Source organism: Peromyscus eremicus, chromosome 19 (genome assembly GCF_949786415.1).
Source record: "Peromyscus eremicus chromosome 19, PerEre_H2_v1, whole genome shotgun sequence".
Lineage (NCBI taxonomy): Eukaryota > Metazoa > Chordata > Mammalia > Rodentia > Cricetidae > Peromyscus > Peromyscus eremicus.
In genome coordinates, this window is record NC_081435.1 from 41330810 (window position 1) to 41353764 (window position 22955).

The 22955-nt window shown below is 38.2% G+C and overlaps 1 protein-coding gene across 1 annotated transcript in view; it reads left to right on the plus strand.

Moving 5' to 3' along the window:
* Snx2 (sorting nexin 2) overlaps positions 1-21889 on the plus strand; it is a 43023-nt gene extending 21134 nt beyond the window's left edge. Inside the window, exons 4-15 of the mRNA XM_059246339.1 lie at positions 220-286; positions 559-602; positions 2042-2183; positions 4297-4375; positions 9445-9520; positions 10210-10323; positions 10577-10670; positions 13046-13251; positions 17326-17469; positions 19105-19185; positions 19292-19363; positions 21424-21889. Coding sequence (XP_059102322.1) covers positions 220-286; positions 559-602; positions 2042-2183; positions 4297-4375; positions 9445-9520; positions 10210-10323; positions 10577-10670; positions 13046-13251; positions 17326-17469; positions 19105-19185; positions 19292-19363; positions 21424-21474 — 1170 coding nt within the window. The 3' untranslated portion in view covers positions 21475-21889. The remainder of the gene's footprint in view (positions 1-219; positions 287-558; positions 603-2041; positions 2184-4296; positions 4376-9444; positions 9521-10209; positions 10324-10576; positions 10671-13045; positions 13252-17325; positions 17470-19104; positions 19186-19291; positions 19364-21423) is intronic.
* Positions 21890-22955: the final 1066 nt, after the last annotated feature.

Sequence of the window (22955 nt, forward strand, 5' to 3'; positions counted from 1 at the left end):
TATTTGTGGGTATAAGGAGGAGTATTTAGAATACAATTAGAAATTATATTGGTTTGGAGAAATGACAGTAGTAGGATCCTTTAGACACAAAGAGCTGGCCAGAACTGCAGTACTAGGCATCAATTCCCTCCTGTTGACAGGGCCATGAATCTACTTAGACAGCTGCCGGTTACCTTCAAGAGAAATGGAATTTTTTAACACCAAAATGTACTTTTATAGATTGAAGAAGAAGCAAATGGAGATATTTTTGATATAGAAATTGGTGTGTCAGATCCAGAAAAAGTTGGTGAGTCATTATTATTTTTTGTACTTCTTTTTGTTATCTTGATTGTTAGATACTATAGTTTTCCACTTAAATATATGGTTATAGTGTTTTTTTTCCTTTTAAATTTTTTTTGTGTATTTTATTTTAAAGCATTTAGTTCAATTAATTTATTTTGATGGTACTAAGAATTAAACCCAGGGTCTTAGATATACTAGGCAAACAGTCTACCTTTCACCTCCTCTAGCCCAAGCATTTGAATTGTAGTAATATTCTTTGACTTTTTTTCTTTATAGGTGATGGCATGAATGCTTACATGGCATATAGAGTGACAACAAAGGTGAGCTTTTTGCTTTTGTAATGAAGTGTGGGCCCCTCACTCTGGATAGTAGAGAGTTTTTGAGTATAAGAACGAGAGTGTGCAGGAAGTGAACTAACGTAGACTTGAAGGTTAGGCATGGCCAGAGCAGTTCTAAGGTGAAACACAGGTGAGGGAAAGAGGAGCAAGGTGCTTCTTTCAGGCAAGAAGATTTGCTGTGTAAGAGCCCAGAGTCAAGGCATTGTGTTTTCTAGAGTCTCATCTGTAAGTGACTTGTGACTGAATTCCCCTCATGTATTTCGAGTAGCCACAATTAGGAGTTTTGATTTGATCCTTACCATGCAGGAGAGCTGTTAGAAAGGTTCAGACAAAATCATGGCACTATTAGATTTTTGTTAGGACAGTTGTCTTAACTCAGGGTGAATTGGGAGGATCCAAGTACAGGTCAAGATTTCTAATTAAAAGGTCACTGCAGTTATTAAAGGATTAAGTCTTGGAACAGGGAGCGATCTGTCGTAATGATCTTAACTTTATACTGGGGATGTAGCTCAGTTGGTTAGAGTGCTTGCCTAACATGCATGAAGCCCTGGAGTCACTCTCCAGTATACAGGAAAAACGGGAAGTGGTGCACACCTGTGACTTTAACACTCAGGAGGTAGGTAAGGGCAGGACGAGCAGAAAGAAGTTCATAGTGAGTTCTAAGCCAGCTTGAGACACACAAACAATTACAACTAGGGAGGGCATTGGCACTCAGTACTGCAGAAACAGTGTTGAAAGTAATCAAAATAAATGTTGGTTTTTTAATTAGGTAGGTGGGAGAACCAATAATGTTTGAATATGAGCGGTAAGGAAGCTACTTAGTTATGATACAGGAACTCGGTAGTTGGAGAAAGACAAGCTGGGAAGGGACACAGTGAGGAGATGGGGTGAGTTTTGTTTGTTGGCTCTGTTGCGAGCACCCGGGACTAAAGGAAACAGGAGAGGAAAGTGCTGTCCTTCTGGGACTCTTACTCTAACAGAAAATTCAGTGAGTTTAAGCTCAGTGAGATTTATGTGGAGCTCCCTTCTGGGAGGTCTGGGCCATGGGTAAATATTGAAGAATCAGTAGCCTATCCATCCTGAGTTCAAAGCTAACCTAGGTGCTGTATATCAAGACTTGCCTGATTCAGAACCAAAAAAGGGTGAAATTAATAACAAAAATACGGTAGAGAAGGTATTATAGGTTAAACATAGAATAAAGCAAGTGTTTTCTAACCTCTTATTAATTAAAAAAAAAACAAAAAAACTGTCTTAGGCCCTAAAGTTTAGTTTAGTTGTTGTTGTCTTTATGTATAAGCCACACTAAGTACTCAGCATTTATTTCCAAAATAGAGCAGACTATACTTGCAGTTATGTACAGCATTAATTTGTAAATGATAGCTTTCTGTTAACAATGTGAAATACCTCTTTTTCATTTGTAGACTTCTCTTTCCATGTTCAGTAAGAGTGAGTTTTCAGTCAAAAGAAGATTCAGTGACTTTCTTGGTTTGCATAGCAAATTAGCAAGCAAATATTTACATGTTGGTTACATTGTACCACCAGCTCCAGAAAAGAGTATAGTAGGTAAGCATATGTCAGAATATTACTTTTTGCTGTTCCTGATTCAATTTTAGCTGTTCTGGTTTATGTGTCCCTTAATCATCCCCAATCGGGGCTCCTGTCTAGAGGTGCAGGTTTATATGTGCTGTGATGATCTTGTGTATCCTTGAAGAATGTGTAGCTCATAGTTTTAATATTTCTAACATACAAATATCTGGTTGTTGAATATTGGGTTGAAATTGATCAAATTGAAGGAGGTTAGAAACTAACTTTCTAAGGTCATTAGAATACCAATCACCTTTTCTGGTGATACTTAATGTTATTAAAATGTTGATGTTTTCTCTAAGAGCTAGGTGCTATTTGGTGCTCAGCTATATATTGTCCAAAGAGAAGTTTAATTTAGCTTTGCTCATATAAGAGCTGTTTGAATTCATCTTAGCTTACTGAGTTCTCAGCCAAGCTTAGTGAGATCCTGCCTGAAATAAAACAAAAACCATTTCTACTGTGATCAGCAGTAAGGGCTTAGTTATCAAATTCAGAACATTTCAAAAGAAGCAGAAAGCCTTGATTATCTTTATTATGAAATTTTTGCTACTTCACTTCCTGTGTGTGTTGGGGGATGTCACTCTTCCCACCACATGCATTTGGAGGTCAGGACAATGCAGGGAAGTTGGTGCTCTCCTTTCACGTGGATCCCTGGGATTGAACTCAGGTTACTCAGGTTTGGCAACAAGCATCTTCATACACTGAGCCATCTCACTGGCCCCCATTATTCTACTGTTAAGACTTATGTCTTAAAATTTGTAGGTTATTACCAGTCTGTTTAAGTCCTTAAGTCATTAAGTTTTTAATGACCCCATTTTAATTTTCTTTACACTCAAAATTATTACTCTGAAATATATTTAAAATGAATTTTGCTGACCATTAGTTTTATTAAATGTTTGGCCTAAAATCATTTTATAATTTATAATTTTGAAATTTAATGTGTGCAAATGAATTTCTTATTTGTTATATCTTTTTCTTGATCCTTAAATAGAAAACTTTCTGGGCTAAGTTTTTGGTTTGTTGTTGTTGTTGTTTCAAGATAGGGTCTTACTGTGTAGCTCTGGCTATCTTGGAACTCTGTAGACCAGGCTGGTCTCAAACCCACAGATTCTCGTCTCCTCTCCTCTTTTCCCCTCCTTTCCCCTCCCCTCCCCTCTCAGAAAAACAAAACAAAACAAAAAAATACAAAAACAACAGAACTGGTCATGAAAATAAGAACACGCTAGTTCTGAAGCAGGGAAAACATTTAGCAAATTTATCAATTACATTTAACATATTTTTTTTTTTTTTGGTTTTTCGAGACAGGGTTTCTTTGTGTAGCTTTGCGCCTTTCCTGGGACTCACTTGGTAGCCCAGGCTGGCCTCGAACTCACAGAGATCCGCCTGGCTCTGCCTCCCGAGTGCTGGGATTAAAGGCGTGCGCCACCACCGCCCGGCACATTTAACACATTTTATCATAAAGACCTCTATTGACATTCAGGGGCTATAGTTTTTTAAACTCATTTTACGTGTTGAAATGCAGGAATGGGGCCTAAGGAGATGGCTCAGCAAAGTGCTTGCTGCTTTTGCAAAGAACTGGAGTTTGCTTCCAGAGGACCTGCTGTCCTCACCTGGTCTCTGCAGCACCTGTCTGCATGTATACATAATGAAATACACACATGCACAGAAGTAAATACTGACATTATTCTCAAAAGAAATGTAGGGAGAAAATTAGTCTGGGGATTTAGGTCAGGTCTAGGGAGAAAATAGTCTTGAAATATCAAAACATTTGTGTTTTTAAAATGTGAAATACCACAAATAATGATATTTTTATGTAAACTTTTATATAAACTTACTGTATGAGTTCAAAACCCACAAATACAACTCAAGTTATACTTTATATACATGTTCCTGCCATAGATATTTATTCATTAGAGATAGTAACACATCATGAGATGTAATTCTTCAAAATGGGTTTCTCTTTAAGTAAAATCCCAATTACCAACATAGGGACATTACTATAAAGTTAAGAGTATATTTTGATTATGAAGATATTATCATGACCTGTTTCATAATCTAAAATTCTTACAAATTTCATCCAACTTCTTCAAAGGTATGACCAAGGTCAAAGTAGGTAAAGAAGACTCATCGTCCACTGAGTTTGTAGAAAAACGAAGAGCAGCACTGGAGAGGTAATTCCCAGTCGTAGCACCACCGTTACCATGCTTTCATTAGTCCTCAGCTTTGTAGACTAGCAGCATGACACCTGCATCTATACCACGTCATAAGCAGGAAATTGATGTTAGGATTACATCATAATCACCAAGAGCACTGAACAGTGCTGTAGTTGTAAGAGGGAAACATGGAAATTGTTGTGCTTGCCAGAACACTTGATAAGTGTCTGGAGAAGCCATGTGTGGTGTACACTCCTGCAGTCCCAGTGTTCAATAAACTGGCAGGAGGACTTTTAGCCCAGGCATGTCCTGGGCTACATAGAAAGACCCAGTCTCAAAAGACAAACAGAAACAGGGAGAAGACTGGTCCTCAATGGAGAAATGCTTATAGAACATTTCTGGGGCCTTGGACCACGCTCTCAGCACAGCCCCTTCCCAAATACAGCTGATATAAATTATTTAGATTCTCAGAAAGTTATACCGTATTTATCTACTATTTTAATTATGCCATATTTACTTATTATCTTACCTAATAATTTAGTTATAGTTTGTCTAAATTGATTTCTTAACTTAGAATTATTTTAATGTATATGAGTGTGTGGCCTGATGGTAATATGCAAGCTTGGTGCCAGTGGAGTTCAGAAGAGTGGGTTGGATCTCCTGGAACTGGAGTTATTAACAGATGGTTGTGAACCACCGTGTGGGTGCTGGGAATCAGACCTGGATCTTCCCCAAGACCAGCTGTTGATAATTACTGAGCCAGCCCTCCAGCCCTCAGTTAATTTTTTGTTTGAATATTTGTTTGGTATAAGCACTGTTAAACAGTGAAGACTGCATGTGTGTGCCTTGTCATTTTTGTGTACTTGATTTTGACTTTAATGGATAGTAATTTTACTCCTTGCTTATTCATTATATAAAGACTAATTACAGATATGTTATATCTTCCTTTAGAGTATATAATTATACATGTTTTATAGATTTAAAGACTTGCTGTTCTTCTTTCCTTTTTGAGATAAGGTCTCACTGTGTAGTCCAGGTTGGCCTTGAGCGTAGAGTAGAGGTCAGCCTGCCTCTGCCTCCTGTAGTACTAGGATCAAATGCATTGCCACACTGGCCTAAAACTTACCTTTTCAGTAACAGACTAGAATAGTCCCACTCCCAGCTTCTTAATATCTAGTCCTTTCTTCCTGTGCTGAAATGTGAAAACAGAAGTGAGACCATCAGCAGTCAGCTTCACAGTACAACAAACCTTTTTGGTTTGTTTGGTTTTTGGAGGCAGGGTCAATTCCCAGCACATACACTGCAGCTCACAACCACCTGAAATTCCATCTCCAGAGGACCCAGGCTCTCTTCTGGCATTAGCTGGTACTGCACACATATGATGCACAGACATACATTGTCTTCATATGCAAGCAGAAGCTGGATAGCCCAAATGATTCTGTTCAGTTCATTCTGCGTAAGGCAGATCTGGGTTGCCACTGGTCACCTTAGGAGTGCGATGCTGGCATCAACTTCAGTTGTCTTTACACTCACTTCCTTTAGTGAGGCTTCCTGTTTTTCTTTCTCTTCACGTTAGTTTTTATATCATGCTTTTTCTGTTTGTATGTTTCATTTCTTCCTTTTCCCTTGAACTTGGGCCTCACTGTGCCCTCCCTGAGTTTGCATGTCTTTATAAATGTTTGTTGTTTAAAACCCGTTCTTTCTTCATTTTAACATTACAAAAGCCACAGTATCTTTTATTTCCTTATTTACTTCCCTAGAGCCCTTAAGAAAAAAGTTTTATGTCTTTTTCTCTAATACTACTTTCTGAAATTGATTCCTCAGAAAGCTTTTATGTGCCAGGGTAAAACCGAGATCCATTGTCAACTGAATTTTGGTAACAGAATTTACCAAAGTTAAAAAGTTGAATCTTGCCAAGTGTGTTTAATCCCAGCACTCGGGAAGTTGAGATGGGTAGGTCTCTATGAGTTCAAGGATAGCCTAGTCTACAATTCTAGACTAGCCAAGGCTACATAGTGAGACCCCATCCCAAAAAACAAAACAAAACAGTTAAATCTTATAAGATATGTATATTACATTGCAGTATCAGTTTAATACTACTTAGTGATTAGTTTTTGTTTTTGTTTTTGTTTTTGTTTTTTGAGACAGGGTTTCTCTGTGTAGCTTTGCGCCTTTCCTGGATCTCGCTCTGTAGACCAGGCTGGCCTCGAACTCACTAAGATCCACCTGCCTCTGCCTCCCGAGTGCTGGGATTAAAGGCGTGCGCCACCACCGCCCGGCTACTTAGTGATTCTTAAAGGAATATGTGAGCTGGTGAGGTGGCTCAGCAGGTAAAGGTAATGGCCACCAAACCCGACAACCTGAGGTTGATCTTCAAAAGGCAAAAACACTCCTGCAAGTTGTCCTTGTCCTCTGACCTTTCACAGGTGCCCCCTGCCCCACAAATGATTTTTTTTTTCTCACTTTTTTTTTTTTTTCCAAGACAGGGTTTTTCTGTGTAGTTTTGGTGCCTGTCCTGGATCTCGATCTGTAGACCAGGCTGACCTCAAACTCACAGAGATCCCCCTGCCTCTGCCTCCCGAGTGCTGGGATTAAACGCATGCACCTACACTGCCCAGCCACAAATGACTTTTTTAAAGAAGAAAGTACATATATAATGTATCCCAAACTTTCTTAATTATAGATTAGTCTTTTTATTACTCTTTGAAGCTTGTAACCTATAAAGTGTGCTTTGGAAAGTTGTTTGAGAGTATAAGTAGTGGTAGGAATCTTTATTTAGGCTCAAAATATGGAATGTTTGTCACTTTTTGAGACAGGGTCTTACTATGTAGCCAAGGTTGGCCATTTGGCCACTTCCAAAATGTTGAGGATTACACATGTTGCCACACTTGGCTGGAATGCTCTTTAGAGATTGAGTGCTACATGTCTTGTTGTTGTATGTGAGCACCTACTGTTTTCCAGCACTGAGACTAACAGTCTATACAGACTGCTTCATGTAGTGTGAAGTCTAAATTGAATAACTTATCAATGGTGTTAGGAGAATTTCACTGTTAAAATTGTGAACCTGACTCTTATTATTTAAAAAATCAACATTTAGAATTTTAACTCAAGTCTTCTTATGTTTTAAATTAATTTATTTTCATTTTACTTGTCGAGTGTATTGGGTCCTCTGGAGCTAGAATTTCAGATGGTTGTGAGCTGCAGTGTATGTATGTGCTGGGAATTAAACCAGCTCCTCTGGAAAAGCAGCCAGTGCTCTTAATTGCTGAGGTATCTCTTCAGCCCCAATTTAGGCAGGTTTTGTGTGCATGTGTGCGTATGTTTGTATCTGCCTGTGCATGTGAGTTTAGAGATTGAGACATCAGATATCATCCTAAATCACAAGGTCTGTCACTGAACCTGGAGTTCTCCAGTTCACCAGTTGGTGAGACTGGCTGGCCAGCAAGCCCTGAGGATTTGGAAATAAAATAGAAACATTATTGTATGTGATCATTAATCTAGGGAAACTTTTTTACTATATATGGATGTTTTGCTTATATTTAGGTCAGTGCACTGTGTGTGTACCTGGTGCCCACAGAGGCCAAAAGAGGGTGTTGGATCCCCTGGAACTGGAGTTACAGATAGTTGTGAGCTGCCATGCAGGTGCTAGGAATTGAACCCAGGTCCTCTGGAAGAGCAGCCAGTGCTCTTAGCTGCTAAGCTATCCCTCCAGCATGGAGGGAAACATTTTTAACAAAATTGAATTAGATAAGTGAAAATCAACTACTTAGCCTTCTTCATTTCTGTGAAATCATGATTGCTAATTTATTATGGATGGCAGTCAAATACAGACTTTTCTAGGAAGATAATGACTAAAAATTGGGTTAACCATGAAATAAAACCTTAAAAAAACAGAGAAATTGCTAAGCATGGTGGTATACACCAGTAACTTCAGCCTATGTGAAACTAACACAGGAGGATACAAATAGAAGACCAGTCTACTTAAGGAGAACTTACCTCCAAACAATAGAAAGCAAAAAAGGAAATGTTAAAGAAAATTTAGTCTTCATCAGATCAGAACCAAGGACCAAAAGCTGATTATTGTTTAAATCTACCAACAAACAGAATATTGATAGGCAATTGCCTAATTTGGAGATAGTAGTAATGACACTTGTTGCGAAGAAAATACACATAGTGATATGTTAACTTAATTCTCTAAATTATAACTGGAAACATTAACTTTACCCAAAGGAAAATTGTTAACACAAGCTCATACATCCTTTTCTAACTAAAATGTCACAGTGAGAAGTGGATAAATTATTTATTCTGTCCCCACTTTCAAAAGATGAGCAAAGGGACTAGAGAGATGTAGTGGGAATTTTCTCCATTCTGTAGTCAGATGTTTCTCTGCTCCCACCCGGCCCAGCAGTCCCTAGCATCTTGCTGCTCTTTGGGCGGTGGTTTGTGTCTCTCTCACCCCGCCCTTCTCTCTGTATCTCTGCTTGGATTTCCCGCCTGGCTGTAAGCTTTCTTGCCATAGGCCAAAACAGCTTTATTCACTAACCAATGAAAACAGCATATATTCACAGCATACAGAAAGACATCTCACAGCAGAGAGATAGCTCAAAGGTTAAGAGTATTTGCTCCTCTTGCAGAGGATGTGGCTTTGTTCCCAATACCCACATGGTGGCTCCCAACTGCCTCTGCGTCCAGCTCTGGCCTCCATGGGCACCAGCCGTGTATGTGGCACATTGAGGCATTTACAGATGAAATAAATAATTTTCAAAAATGAACAAAATCTTTTTATTCTATTTCTGTAAAGTTCTTCTCCCTGAGATAAGGTCTCATATGTAGACCTAGTCTAGAACTTGCTATGTAGACCAGTCTGGCCCCAAACTCAGAGAGATTCACCTGCCTCTGCCTCCCAAATTCTGGGACTAAGGTGTGTGTGTACTACCATGCCCTATCAATTTGTGTAAAATTCTAGATAAATGGTGATTGCAGACTAATAAGAGATAGATTGAAGATATTTTTTACCTAGTTATTCTTTTGTTGAAACACAATTTAAAATTGTACTAAAATTGGATCAATTCAACTCTTAAATATAGGTATCTTCAAAGAACAGTAAAGCATCCAACCTTGCTTCAGGATCCTGACTTAAGGCAGTTCTTGGAGAGCTCAGAGGTATTTCTACTTTAAGTTGTCTCACTTGTATTTGTTATAATTAATACAAAGTTAGATATTCAGTAAATAATTAGTTCAGTGAACACAGTAAGACCATGTTTGGGACTTTGGATTTTGCTTAATTAAATTATCAAATGCCTTCTTTTAGTGATAGAGGTTGATCAGTTCCTTTTTTGAAACATGTAAACTGGATTTAATCAAGTAGATTATAAATAATTTCACTGTCACTGCCTTAATTGTTACTGCTTGAGATTTTTAAAAAACTTTGCTTGAGTCTCAGAATTTTCTAGAAACTCACAAGCATAGTCCTCGCAGCATGGGGAGACTTTTCTCAGGAGCATCTTTGCTCACAGCAGCTTGTTGGTACTTGCAGACAGGTGGCCAGCGTTAGAGCCTGGCAATTTCTTAATGTGTTTTGACAAACAGCGTTTGTTCTATCTAAATGGAAACGTGCAGAAGAAAAGCAAATGGAAAGTCTATTTTTTAAGTTTTCCTTTGAGAATGTACAAGTAGTGCATTTGAGAAATTAGATCTCACTGTTGAAATGTATGAGGGTGAAGAAAATACAACCTCTTTTCTCTTTTCTTCTCTCTCTTTTCTTTATTTTGGGAGGGGGATCCCTTTTGTGCCCAGTTAAATCTCTAGGCTTTTAACCGGTTTGTTTGCCCTTATTTGTCATTCAATTCCAGCTGCCGAGAGCAGTTAATACACAGGCTCTGAGTGGAGCAGGAATATTGAGGATGGTGAACAAGGCTGCCGACGCTGTCAACAAAATGACAATCAAGATGAATGAATCGGATGCAGTAAGAGCTGATTTTTCGACTTGAATAATGAAATGAATTAATGAGCCCAACAATTGCATTTTAAAGCTGTACAAGCAGAAAATAGGATATTAATTTGCTTATTGAGTTCAGTTCTCAACTACATCAGTTGACCACCATGGTTATATACAGCTAATTTGCTGTTCTAACACAAGGAAGGTAGCTTGCTATTGGTAACCTAATTTACAGTGGTTCATTCGTCCTAAATTAGCTCCATTTTTCATCTTTTTCTTAGTGGTTTGAAGAAAAGCAGCAACAATTTGAGAATCTTGACCAGCAACTTCGGAAACTTCATGCCAGTGTTGAAGCCTTGGTCTGTCATAGAAAAGGTTTGTTTGCCTTGTTAAAGTGAATACTCGGCAGTGATTATGGGAAGGAGAAAACTGGTTTCAGAGAGTATTTTGTGCTAGGTGTGGGGCACTTAGGAGACAGAAGCAGAACTGCTGTGAGCTTGAAGCTAGCCCAGAGTACATAGTGAGACTGTATCAAGACAGAAAAAGAGACTAGTTTGTTTCAATACCATTCAAAACTTTCTGCTGTAGTTTGATCTAACTTCGTTTAAAATTAGAAAAATCAAAGGCTTATAAAACTTTTAATTTAAAATTATTACTCATTTGGTTAACTCTTGATATACAACATTTATAATTTAATAGATAAGAATGTCTTATTAGTAACTGATCATAATGTAAATTTGAGATTCTAAAATTTGTATTTATAGGGCTCAGATTATGGCTCAGAGGTAGAGTGCTTGTTTAGCATACATGAGACCTGAGTTCAATTCTCTGACCCATGGTGGGGAAGACTAAAAATTGTGATATTTACAGATTTCCCTCAAAGTATTTGTGTCATGTCTCTATTTCTTGAAAAACCCAGTGAATTATTTTGCTTGTTTCCATAGTATTTAGGGGATGTCTCTTACTTGGTAGTGCTTATTGAAGGCCCTGGGTTTGAGCTCCACCATATAAACCAGGCAGTCAGGAATTGAGGGCCAGCCTGGGCTAGAGACAGAAAAAAAATTAGGAAGTCCAAACCATGATATTTAAAACTAGGTTTGGGGGAGTAAAAAGTTGATAGAAATTTTGAGTTTTAATTTTTTTAATCCACAAGGTTTTGGGGTTGGATTTTTGTTTGTTTTGCTTTGTTTGACTTTAGGGGTGGGGGTATTTTTAGTGTCCAAGACTCTTAATAATGGTTTTCTGAGATACTTACTATGTGACATAATGTTAATAGATTTCATTAAGGTAGCAGTAATAAAACTAATTACTTACATATATGATAAATATTTTTTAAAGGTTTATTTAGTTTTATTTCATGTGCATTGGTGTTTTGCCTGCATGTATGTTTGTGTGGGGGGGTGCTAGATCCCCTGGAACTGGAGTTACAGACAATTGAGAGCTGCCATGCTGGTGTTGGGAATTGAACCTGGATCCTCTGGAAGAGCAGCCAGTGCTCTTAACTGCTGAGTCATTTCTCCAGCCCCAGAATGATAATATTTCTATCTTAATAGTTTGTTGTAGCTTAACTGTATTATATATCTCTTAGGAGGTGGACTTTGGATTTTTTAAAAAAGAAATTAATGGAACAGTTTTCAGAAAATGCTAATTCTTACTTATTGTCAGTAGCCTTTAAACACCTAATTTTTCTTCATTTGAAATACCTGAAATGGTTATATTAAAAATAATCTAGAAATTCTGATTGGAGAAGTCATGTGTTTAAGGACAGTCTGAACTAAATAATGAGTTCCAGGCTAGCTCGTCTCAAAAAAAAAAAAAAAAAACCTAATTCTTAGCATCATTACACAACAAATCAACAAAAAATGACTTAATTTGATATAAATTGTTTTTTAGTTTTGTTTGTTTGTTTCTTGGTTTTTTGAGACAGGGTATCTCTGTGAAACAGTCCTGACTATTCTGGAACTCACTCTGTAGACCAGGCTGGCCTTGAGCTCACAGAGATCTGCCTGCCTCTGCCTCCCGAGTGCTGGGATTAAAGGTGTGTGCCACTATGCCTGGCATTTTTTTCTCTTTTCTTTTTTTTTCTTTTTTTTCTTTTTTTAAATTTGATATAAATTGTATCTACAAGTTTACCTTGTTTTTCTTTCTGGGTAGATAAGATTCTCATTAAAAATTGAGGTATTATTTTTCAATGACAAATGTTTAAATGCCAAAGAGTAGTTTAAATTAGTTGTGATCTTTTTAAGTGTTATCCTTAATCCTAAGTACTTGCGTGTGCCAGTGTGTGGGTTTAAATCTTAGGTCCTCCAGAACGGCAGTACCAACTCTTAACCTTGGAGCCATCTCTTCAGCCCTTTAATTTTCGTCTTCATACTTTTCCTGTTAGAAACACACTTAGCTCTTTAACAGAATGCAGAAGAGAGTAAATGAGCACTTTGGGGTGAAAAAAGGAAGGCAGGGTACTGAATTATTCAGACACAGTTTACCATCTGAAAGCCTAGCTGTGGCTCTTTTGTGGAGGGTTGTGGGCTGTGTGCGGTTGGGTGTGAGCACTGGCCCTTCCTTGTGCCTGCTGGAGAGTGCTCTGCGGCTGCTCTCCAGACGGCACTGGGGCGTCTGCTAGGACCTAGGCCCGAGCACTTTATTGGCTGCTTCATAGTAACTTAAAATTGACTAAATTCACGAATAAATAAGATTTAGAGAGACTATTAAAGTTTTACTAATAAATACTAAATGCTTTTTTGTTTCAGAACTTTCAGCCAACACGGCTGCCTTTGCTAAGAGTGCTGCCATGCTAGGTAATTCTGAGGACCACACTGCCCTATCTAGAGCCTTGTCTCAGCTTGCAGAGGTTGAGGAGAAGATAGACCAGTTACATCAAGAACAAGCTTTTGCCGACTTTTACATGTTCTCAGAACTTCTTAGTGACTACATTCGGCTCATTGCTGCAGTGAAAGTAAGCCCTCTTCTACAAGCTTTCTTACATTCTTTTCCTGAAGCCATTTGCTTTAAAAGTGATTTAGACTAGACACAGTATGAATTGTCTATAATACTACTACCTGGGTAGCAGATGCAGGAGGATCACATGTTCAGAGCCAGCCTGGTCTACATAGTAAATTCTAGGCCAATCTGGATTACACAGCAAGTACATGTGTGTGTGTGTGTGTGTGTGTGTGTGTGTGTGTGTGTGTAGCAAACACACACACACAAGCTCATTTGGTTTTCTACTAGATATACATTTAAGTGCAAATCCTATACTGCACCACTACATAAAAATAACTTCAAAATGAGTACTTGTAACTTACCAATTTCTTCTTATGACATGCATAGTACAGTAAAACAGTTTTTAAGTCTGAGGATGGCTGGAGAGAGGGCTTAGCAGTTTTGAGCACTTGGTTGTTCTTCCAGAGGACCTGTATTCAATTCCCAGCTCCCACCTGTCTGTAACTCCAGTTCCAAGATTTCTGACACCCTTACACAGACATACATGCAGGCAAAACACCAATGAACATTGGAAAAAGAAAAAGAGGGCTGGAGAGATGATTCAGCCATTAAAGTGTAGCCTCAACCAAAAGATGTAAGAAGTCTAAGGAATGCCAAATAAGAAGTGAAAATAGTATACATTTATTTACATATTCATATTCAAATTTGTAACTATTTGCATTTATTTGCTTATTCTAGCGGTAACTGAAGCTGCTTACCAGGTTTGTCTCATAAGAAATAGGATAAAAGCTAGGCAGTGGTGAGACCTTTAATCAGAGGCAGGGGGATCTCTGTGAGTTCAAGGCCAGTTTGGTATACAAAGCCAGAACTGTCTTGAGGGGTTAAAAAAAGAAATAGGATAAAATAGGAGTGATTATTGTCTTAATGGTTCAGAAGGTCTTTAGCATGAATTCTGACAATAAAAGGATTTTCTGTCTCTGTACTCAAATATGTACACGTGTTTATAGATGAAATGAGACAAATTAGACCATAGATTATATTATGTAATGATATTACATTTTAAAGAAACCTATTTCTGAGTAGTTGCAGAAGGAATCTAGTTAAAAATTGGTGTTCTACAAATACCTTCAGTATTCATACTCTCATACTGAGCTATCAGTTTGTCAACATTTTTCAGAAGATTTTTGTGATGTTACAGTGTCTTTGAGTTAGTGTTATGGTTAAAAGTCATAATGAGGGAGATCCAGCTATTTACCCTCTGCTTTACCTTTAATTCAAACATTTTAGAGAGCGAATGAGACCATCTTCTTTCCTTTCTTGTGCAAACTAGTATTCATTTATAGAGAAAACACCAGCACACTGCCTGTTTATTGATATTTTGTGAGCTATCTATCTCTAGAGAATTCAGCACTTCCAAATGGTGCTTTCTTAGGGTTGACAAAAATTACCAACTTTATATACTCTTTTACATAACTCCTTATGTTTCTGGTGAGTTTTTCTTATGTTTAGAGCTGTTACAGTTTTAGTGCATTCTTTATTGTATTAGGCAGCTTTTATTTTTATTTTATCTTTTTTAAAATTTATTTTTATTTAACTTTATTTTATGTGCTTTGATGTGAAGGTGTCAGATCTCCTGGAACTGGAGTTACAGACAGTTGTGAGCTGCCATGCAAGTGCTGGGAATTGAACCTGGGTCCTCTGGAAGAGCCGCAAGTGCTCTCAACCGCTGAGCCATCTCTCCAGCCCGGCATCTTTTATTGTTAAACCATCTTGGCCTGGTTTTCAAGACCTGTTATCTCTTTTTTTTTTTTTTTTTTTTTTTTTTTTTAAGAGTATTGTGTTGCCAAGGCTGGCCTTGAATCCCTGATCCTTCTGACTCAACCTCCCATTTGTCCAGATTATAAGCATGTACCACCAGATGGTGATTCCTATTTCTGTCTGATCATCTGTTGATTGTCTCTAGAGAGACGTGAGAGCTGTTTATTTTTCAAACAAACTAACAAACAGAAAAATAGGGGCTGGAGAGATGGTTCACAGTGAACAGCACTTGTGGAGGAACTGAATTCAGTGCCTAGCACCTACACTGCATGGCTCATAGCTGCCTGGCTCACACCCAGCCTCAGGGCATCAGATGCCCTCTTCCAGCCTCCACAGAAGCTCCTATACATGTTCCACATATACAGAAGAAATAATCAGTCTTTAAAAAACAGAACCAAAATGCTTAAGAAAAGAAGCCCCTGGGTCAGAGGGGAAGTTGATGGTGTCTTTGAGGCCATGCTGAGAAGAGCTTCCCAGGGAAAGGCCCCATGGCAGGCTAGGCCTGCTGACTAGTCAGTGACTGACGGGACAGTCCTGTGCTGACCCTCAAGAGGAAGCTTTCTTCCCATGCCTCAAATCTTCTGTTAGGTTCCTACAGTCTTTGAAATTAGTTACGTCCATGTTTTCCAAAAGTTTCTAGAGAATACTGGCATCAGAAGATGTGCCACAGTCAGCTAAGCTTGGGAAGAGTTATTTAACTTCGTTTAATCCAGAGGCACCTAAATTTATATGAAACCAATTCTTTTTTTTCATACAAAATTCTTTTCCACTTAATGTATCAAAGGTGTGTTGACCAGGCTGGCCTCGAACTCATAGAGATCCGCCTGCCTCTGCCTCCCGAGTGCTGGAATTAAAAGTGTGCACCACCACCACCACCACCACCACTACCACCACCACGCCGCCGCCACCACCCGGCAGATTTGTGCTTCTTTTGGGCCCAGCTCCTGATGTTCTGCTTTTGTTTTGTTTTCCTGAGGCAGGATCAAGGCCAAGGTAGCCTTGAATCCATGCCTCTCTTACGTCTGCCTCCCAGTTACTGGGATTACAGGCATGAACCATAACACCCAGCTATTTGCTGCTGCTTCTTTTTTGTTTGTTTGTTTTTTTGTTTTTCAAGGCAGAATTTCTCTGTGTAACAGTCCTGGCTGTCCTGAAACTCTATTTGTAGACCAGGCTGACCTTGAACTCACAGAGATCTGCCTGCCTCTGCCTCCCAAGTGCTGGGACTAAAAGTGTGCACCACCACTGCTCAGCTATTTACTGCTTCTTAACTAAAATGTGTTTTAAAATTGAAATATCTCTGGTGTAGTGCCTTTTAATTCACCTAGTTTGTTAATGATTGGCTCGTTTGCTGAGTTAGTAAATATTTAACGTAATGTTAACATACCTTCAACATCAAGCTAGACAAAACTTCATAGTGGGTTTTCCCGTCCTGTCCTGTGCCGTGCCGTCCCGTTTCCTTTTGTTCACATCCTTGCTGCTCTCCTGTGTCTGTGTCTCACTTATTTCTTCATTCACTGGATCGCACTCCGACAGACCTCTTGAAAAGAAGCGTGGGTTTGACTGACTTGTTCTGGGAGAGTCTCTGTGTCAGTTTCTTCGTTTAGTTCTGCTGCTGGTTGGTTCTTTGGCCCTTTTCACCATGCACAGGACTCACCTCTTCCCCGTTTTGTTAGGCCTTTACTTTTTCACTTATTGTTTGCTTTTTTCTATGAGAGTCGTCTATAATATTTGTACTTCACTTCCTGTTACTTGGGGTTCCCCTCTTTTTCTTCTTCTCTGCTCTCCCTCAACCCTGTTTGTGTGTGTGTGTTTAAGACTATGTCTCACTGTGTAGTCCTGGCTTGCTTAGAACTCACCATATAAACAAAGCTGGTCTCAAACTTAGCAACAGTCCTTCTGCCTCTGTCTCGTGGTACTGGGATTACGGGGTAGGCCTGGCCTGGCCCATTTTATGTTTTTAATTTCTGTCTTTCCAACATTTAAATCTATTTTGTATATTGTTCAGTAGAAGAACTTCTAATGTATATCAGTATTTTTTCATTAGATACATCTTTATCTAGACTATACAACTCTTTTATATTTTATTGTAAGCCTAACATCCTAAAAGCTAGTGAAAATGCTATTGGCATGCATATTTTCATTGTCTCTATATATTAGGATCACATTTTAAATAGTTGACTTTATAGATTTCCGTATTATTATACTTAGATTGTAGTGAAAGTATTTTTACACTGTTGCTTAATATCCTCATGTCATCCACTTACAGGGTGTATTTGACCATCGGATGAAGTGCTGGCAGAAATGGGAAGATGCTCAAATTACTTTGCTCAAAAAACGTGAAACTGAGGCAAAAATGATGGTTGCTAATAAACCCGATAAAATTCAACAAGCTAAAAATGAAATAAGAGAGGTAATTAATAACACTTTCTTTACTCAGATTTTTCATGTCATTCATATATGCATAATTTTTCATATTTTTTTCTGAATCATTCAGCACTTAGCTACTTCTCCATATTTTTTATGTATGAATTATGTGAGTGAGTTAGAAGTATTTAACGTTTTTATCATCATTGAAGTCTCCAGGGATCTTTCTTACCTCACATGATTATGAAATTCATAAAGAAGCATGCAAGGAAGCGATCTCAAGTTAACCTTTGCATTTTAACATTTCTTTTCAAATTGTTTTGACTTCAGATGGTTACTCATTTTGTGTCTAAAAATGGTTTTAAAGGTAGACCTACCCACTTTTAGTTCTCTGGGCAATATTATCCCCCATATATATGTATTATATATGGTATTTTAATAAATTTGTATAAGTTTATTATAATTTATACACTTTTTTTGCCATGCTTCAATAAGGAAATTGAAGAGGTAGGACAACCTTTATATTACTACAAATAAGTACACCTGCTCTTTGCAGAGTATGGACCAGTGTTTTGGTTACATAGTTGGAAAATACCATTTCATTGCTTAAATCTTTATTTTAGCTCTTTCATTGGTCACTAGTCACATTTTGTTGTTATCATATTGAATTTAATGATTATTGATGAGTCTTCATTAGACAATAAATAGTTCCTCTTTTAAAAAATTTTAGTCATTTTACCATTACAAGATGTTTTTCAAGTGTTTATCATATGTTGAAGTATTTCCATGACCATATGAATTGTGATAAACATGTATTATTGGCATTAATATTGTTGGTATATTTCAAAATTTGTAAAAATTGAACTGCAGGACTTTTAATTTATTTGATAGTGAATTTTATACTCAAAATCCCTCCAGTGTGTCTAATGGGCATTGGGAAGGTGGCTCTCTCGTTTGTTGGTTTTGAGATGGGATCTAGCCATGTGAGATGGGATCTAATTTTAGGCCAGCCTGGAATTCACAGTCCTCTTTGTCAGTGTTAGAATTACAGGCGGGAGCTACCACACCTGGCAGGACATTATAGTTCATTAAATATTGAAGTATTCTAATCTTAAATAAATGTAGTAATGGACTATTAATGGAATTTAAGTTGATATGTATTTGTACCATTAGGAAGTGAAAGGCACCCTTTTGTGTGTGTGTGTGTGTGTGTGTATGGGGTGTGCATGTATGCATCTGTAATGTGTGTGGGCATATGTGTATGTGCATGGACATACATGTGTGTGCATGCATGTGGAGGCCAGAGTATCATGTTTGGTTGTCTTACTCTATCACGCTCCACCTATGTATTGAGTCACGGTATTTCACTTGGACCCAGAACGTGCTGATTTGACTTGCCTAGCTAGCCAGCTTTCCCCAGGGGTCTTGTGTCTCTCTCTGCCTGCGGGGTGCTGTAGTTACAGACAAGCTGCCATGCCCACCCGGCCTCTGCTGGGGGCGAGAGATCTAGTGCTGACTGTCATGCTCGCACAGCAAGTGCTTCCCACTGAGTTGTGACCTCGGCTTCTAGACACACCACTGAGTTAGGTTAGGTTGGGTTAAGGTAAATGAGTAGTCATGACAGTACAGTTGTTTTCCAGGTAAAAGTAAGCAATGTTTCCTCTTCTTTTGTTTTCATTAGTGGGAGGCGAAAGTACAACAAGGAGAGAGAGACTTTGAGCAGATCTCTAAAACAATTCGAAAAGAAGTGGGAAGATTTGAGGCATGTATCAAAATTCTGTACTGTTTAAAATTTTGCTGCAGCTCTGTGGTAAAATTCAATTTAATTTCCCACTAATGTCCTTTTTTAATGTATTGTACTTTAACAGAAAGAAAGAGTGAAAGATTTTAAATCTGTTATCATCAAGTACTTGGAGTCATTAGTACAAACACAGCAACAGGTAAGCTCATTTTCCTTACAGCTTCTAGGGTGTTTCTGAAAGTTATTTTAAAGGCTTTTAAGCTGGAGGAAAAAATGAAAGGTAGACTAAAGAAAGCTAGGACAGCGAAGGGGGAAATACTGAAGTAATTGGAAACTATCTTAGGTCTGTTTGCCTCTACTGAATAATACACAGAGATAAACAATCCCAAAATTAGCCCTAAAAAGTCACAGAGGGGCTGGAGAGATAGCTCAGTGGTTAACACTACCTGCTCTTACAGAGAAGCCAGATGTAATTCCCAGCACCCACATAGCAGTCCCATCCAGTTCCAGTGGATCCACCACCCTCTCTGGCCTCCCAGAACTTCTACCAGGTGTACATGCATTCTGACAGAACACCTACACACGAAAGCAAATAACAGCTTTCCCCTTCTCTTGGAGGGTCATTTTGTTTTGGAGACAGCCTCTGAATATACCTCAGGGTGCCCTGGAAATTGCTTCCTTGTGCCTCAGCCTGCCTAGTGCTCAGGTTGTAGCAGTACACCATGGTCCCTGGCTTTACAGCCCTGGTTTCCTTTCCTTACCAGACTGATTGCTGGAGTAAGTGCTCCTAGTACATTTTTCTCCTCGATAACAGGTAGAAACTTAGGCTGAAAACTAAATTTTTTAAGTTTTTTTCTTTGTAGTATTTTGATAATTTTGTTTTACTTGGAATTTTTGGTACTTGAATGCTATTAACTGGTACAACCTAGGACTATGAGCTTTCATGATACATTAGATAAAATCTTTAAAAAATAGTCTTGCATATACAAATCTTAGTATCTTTAATAGGAATAATTCTTCTAGTTAGTTTTAAAATGTTCAGAAGTAGAAACTTGTCTATATACTATGTTATATCTTTAAATTCAAGCCAGGCACAGTGGTGCAAGCCTGGATCCCGGCACTTAGAAGAGGTGTGTACCCTGGAGGTGAGCCTGGTCTATGTAGTCAGTTTCAGGCTAACCAGGACTACATAATATAATTTTCAAATGGGCTAAACAAGTTAGATTTTTAAAAATGGAACTGCCATGGGTGGTCGTGCACACCTTTAATCCCAGCACTCTAGGGGCAGAGGCAGGTAGATCTCTGAGTTCAAGGCCAGCCTGTTCTACGAACAGGACAGCCAGGCCTACACAGAGAAACCCTGTCTTCAAAAAGCAAAAAACAAAAACAAAAAACCCCACAAAACCCGAAACAAAAAAACCTAAGTCAGATAAATTTGTTCCCAAAGAAGTTGTTTTAATTGAGCTTTTTAGTATATAGTCAGTCTGTTTTCTGAGTGACCCAGGGACTGGCAGCTAGTTTTTCCAGTCCCTGTTTTCCTTCCTTACTCAGTATTGACTTTTTTTCCTGCTTTATTCTAGTCTCCTTAACTAGCAATAATACAAAATGTGAATATACAAGAAATTAGGATACGTTATTGCTTTATGTTGGAAATGGTCAGGTTTTAACTATTTAATAGTAGTATGTTTCTATTATAATTTTGCATATATCTAAGAAGTATAAAAATAGATATTATGTTGTTTATAGTGGAATCTGTAATTAGCTAGGAGTAATGTTTAAATAGATTACATATTAATTCTGTTGATAAGACATCTGGTGAGGAAATGATCCATTTAAGAACCATATGCAGCCAGGATTGGTGATGAACACCTATAATCTCAGTACAGTGAGGCACGGGCAGACAGACTGCCACAAAATCAAGGCCAGACAGTTCTACACAGTAGGGAGAGCCTGTTTGAAAAAGCCGTCAGAAAACAAAGCAAAACCCACATACAGGCAGGTGTGGTGCTGCACCCACAATCCCAGCACTGGAGCGGCTGAGGCATGAAAACCTGAAACTTAAGGCCAGCCTGAGCTAACTGTAAGACCCTTTCTCAAACAAGTAAGAACAGGTGATCCCCGTAAGTACATACAGTTATATGTATAAATTTTAAAAGACTAAATTAGAGTTAGCTATTTATGTATATACTTTTTAAAAAAGAATATCTGCATTAAAATGACAAAAGTGTAACGAAAATATCTTTTTATTATCGCCCACAGCTGATAAAGTACTGGGAGGCATTCCTACCTGAAGCCAAAGCCATTGCCTAGCGATAACGTTATCCCTGTTAAGGAGACATTGGATTCCTCAGTGAGATCATCTAGAAACCATCTAAATAAACCACTATATATTTTATGAATTACATGTGGTTTTTTTATATATAAAAACCTATGCGCTGACATTTTATTACAAGCTGCATGTCCTGACCCTCTTTGAATTAAGTGGACTGTGGCATGACATTCTGCAATATTTTGCTGAATTGAACACTATTGTGTCTTAAATAATTGCACTAAAAAGTGCACTGCAAGGCCAGAAAATTTTACAATCTTTTTTCTTTTATGTTCTGTAGTATGTTTACCCTCATGAAGCAAATTAGCAAATGCATTGATTAATGTTCACTTATACATTCCTGTACAGAAATTATGATTTTGTGATTATAGTAATAAAATGATATTACTTGTGAAATATTAGTAATAAATTATTTGAGTATTTAACATGTTAGGGATCTTTTTAGCAAGAAATACTTCTAAATGTATATAGTTAATACTGTCATTCCTTAAATGTTTTAATTGATAGAAAATGCCAAGTTCTTACATTGATTAGCTAAATGAAGTTTATATATTTTCTTATAAAACAACCATAAATCAGGGAACAATGATCTTGATCATTTTAAGTAAAGAAGAGAGTATTATAAATGCCCAACTTAAGATTTAGGAGAGGTTGGGCGTACAATCATGGCTGTAATCCCAGCACTTGAGAAAGCTGGAGCAAACAGATCATTGCAAGTTCTGGGCTAGATCTAGTAAATAAATCTGGCCAGTCTGGGCTAGAGAGTCAAAACAAAGGATGGTGTTTGTGTTTCAGTCATATATGTCATGGGTATCTTTTCCTCTCTTTTTTTTTTTAAGCTCATCTTGTTATCTTCAAATGTTTTATTGTTGCCCCTGTTTCTATTTTAAACTGAAAGTAGGTCATCTGTAGTCATGATTGACAAGGAATTGGTGCCATATTAAAACACCATGGTTTGATGAGTAGCCAAGGACAGCAAAAACAAATTTGAAGGAAAGTGAAATGCACTGTGTCTTTGGCAGCTTCTCACAGTCTTTGTGTGCCCTGTTTAGATGACTGGTGTTCATTGCCTAATGATGATGAAATTGTAAGTTATGACTGGCATCATTAATTTTCCCCCAGTCGGGTAACAGCAATATAGAGTTGAAGAGGTGTGTAAACTTGGCCAAACAAACTGCATTCTTTGTCTTTGGCATCTACAAAGCCAGGATCTTCAGGGCACAGCATGAGGGAAAGGAAGGTGCATGGAGGGAGGCAGTGACACACTGGGCTTCTCTAAGATTGCCTGTTCAACATAGTGCTCAGATAGCGAGCAGTGGTCAGCTGGTCACACGGTCCTGGGGTGGTGGGCTTGTTTGCAGCATCTTCCATGAAACACTGAAGTCCCCTTGACTCCACTGCCTGGTGCTTGTTCAGTGGTATTCTAAGCATGCTGGACTAGTTAGCAGTAGGGCTCTAGGCC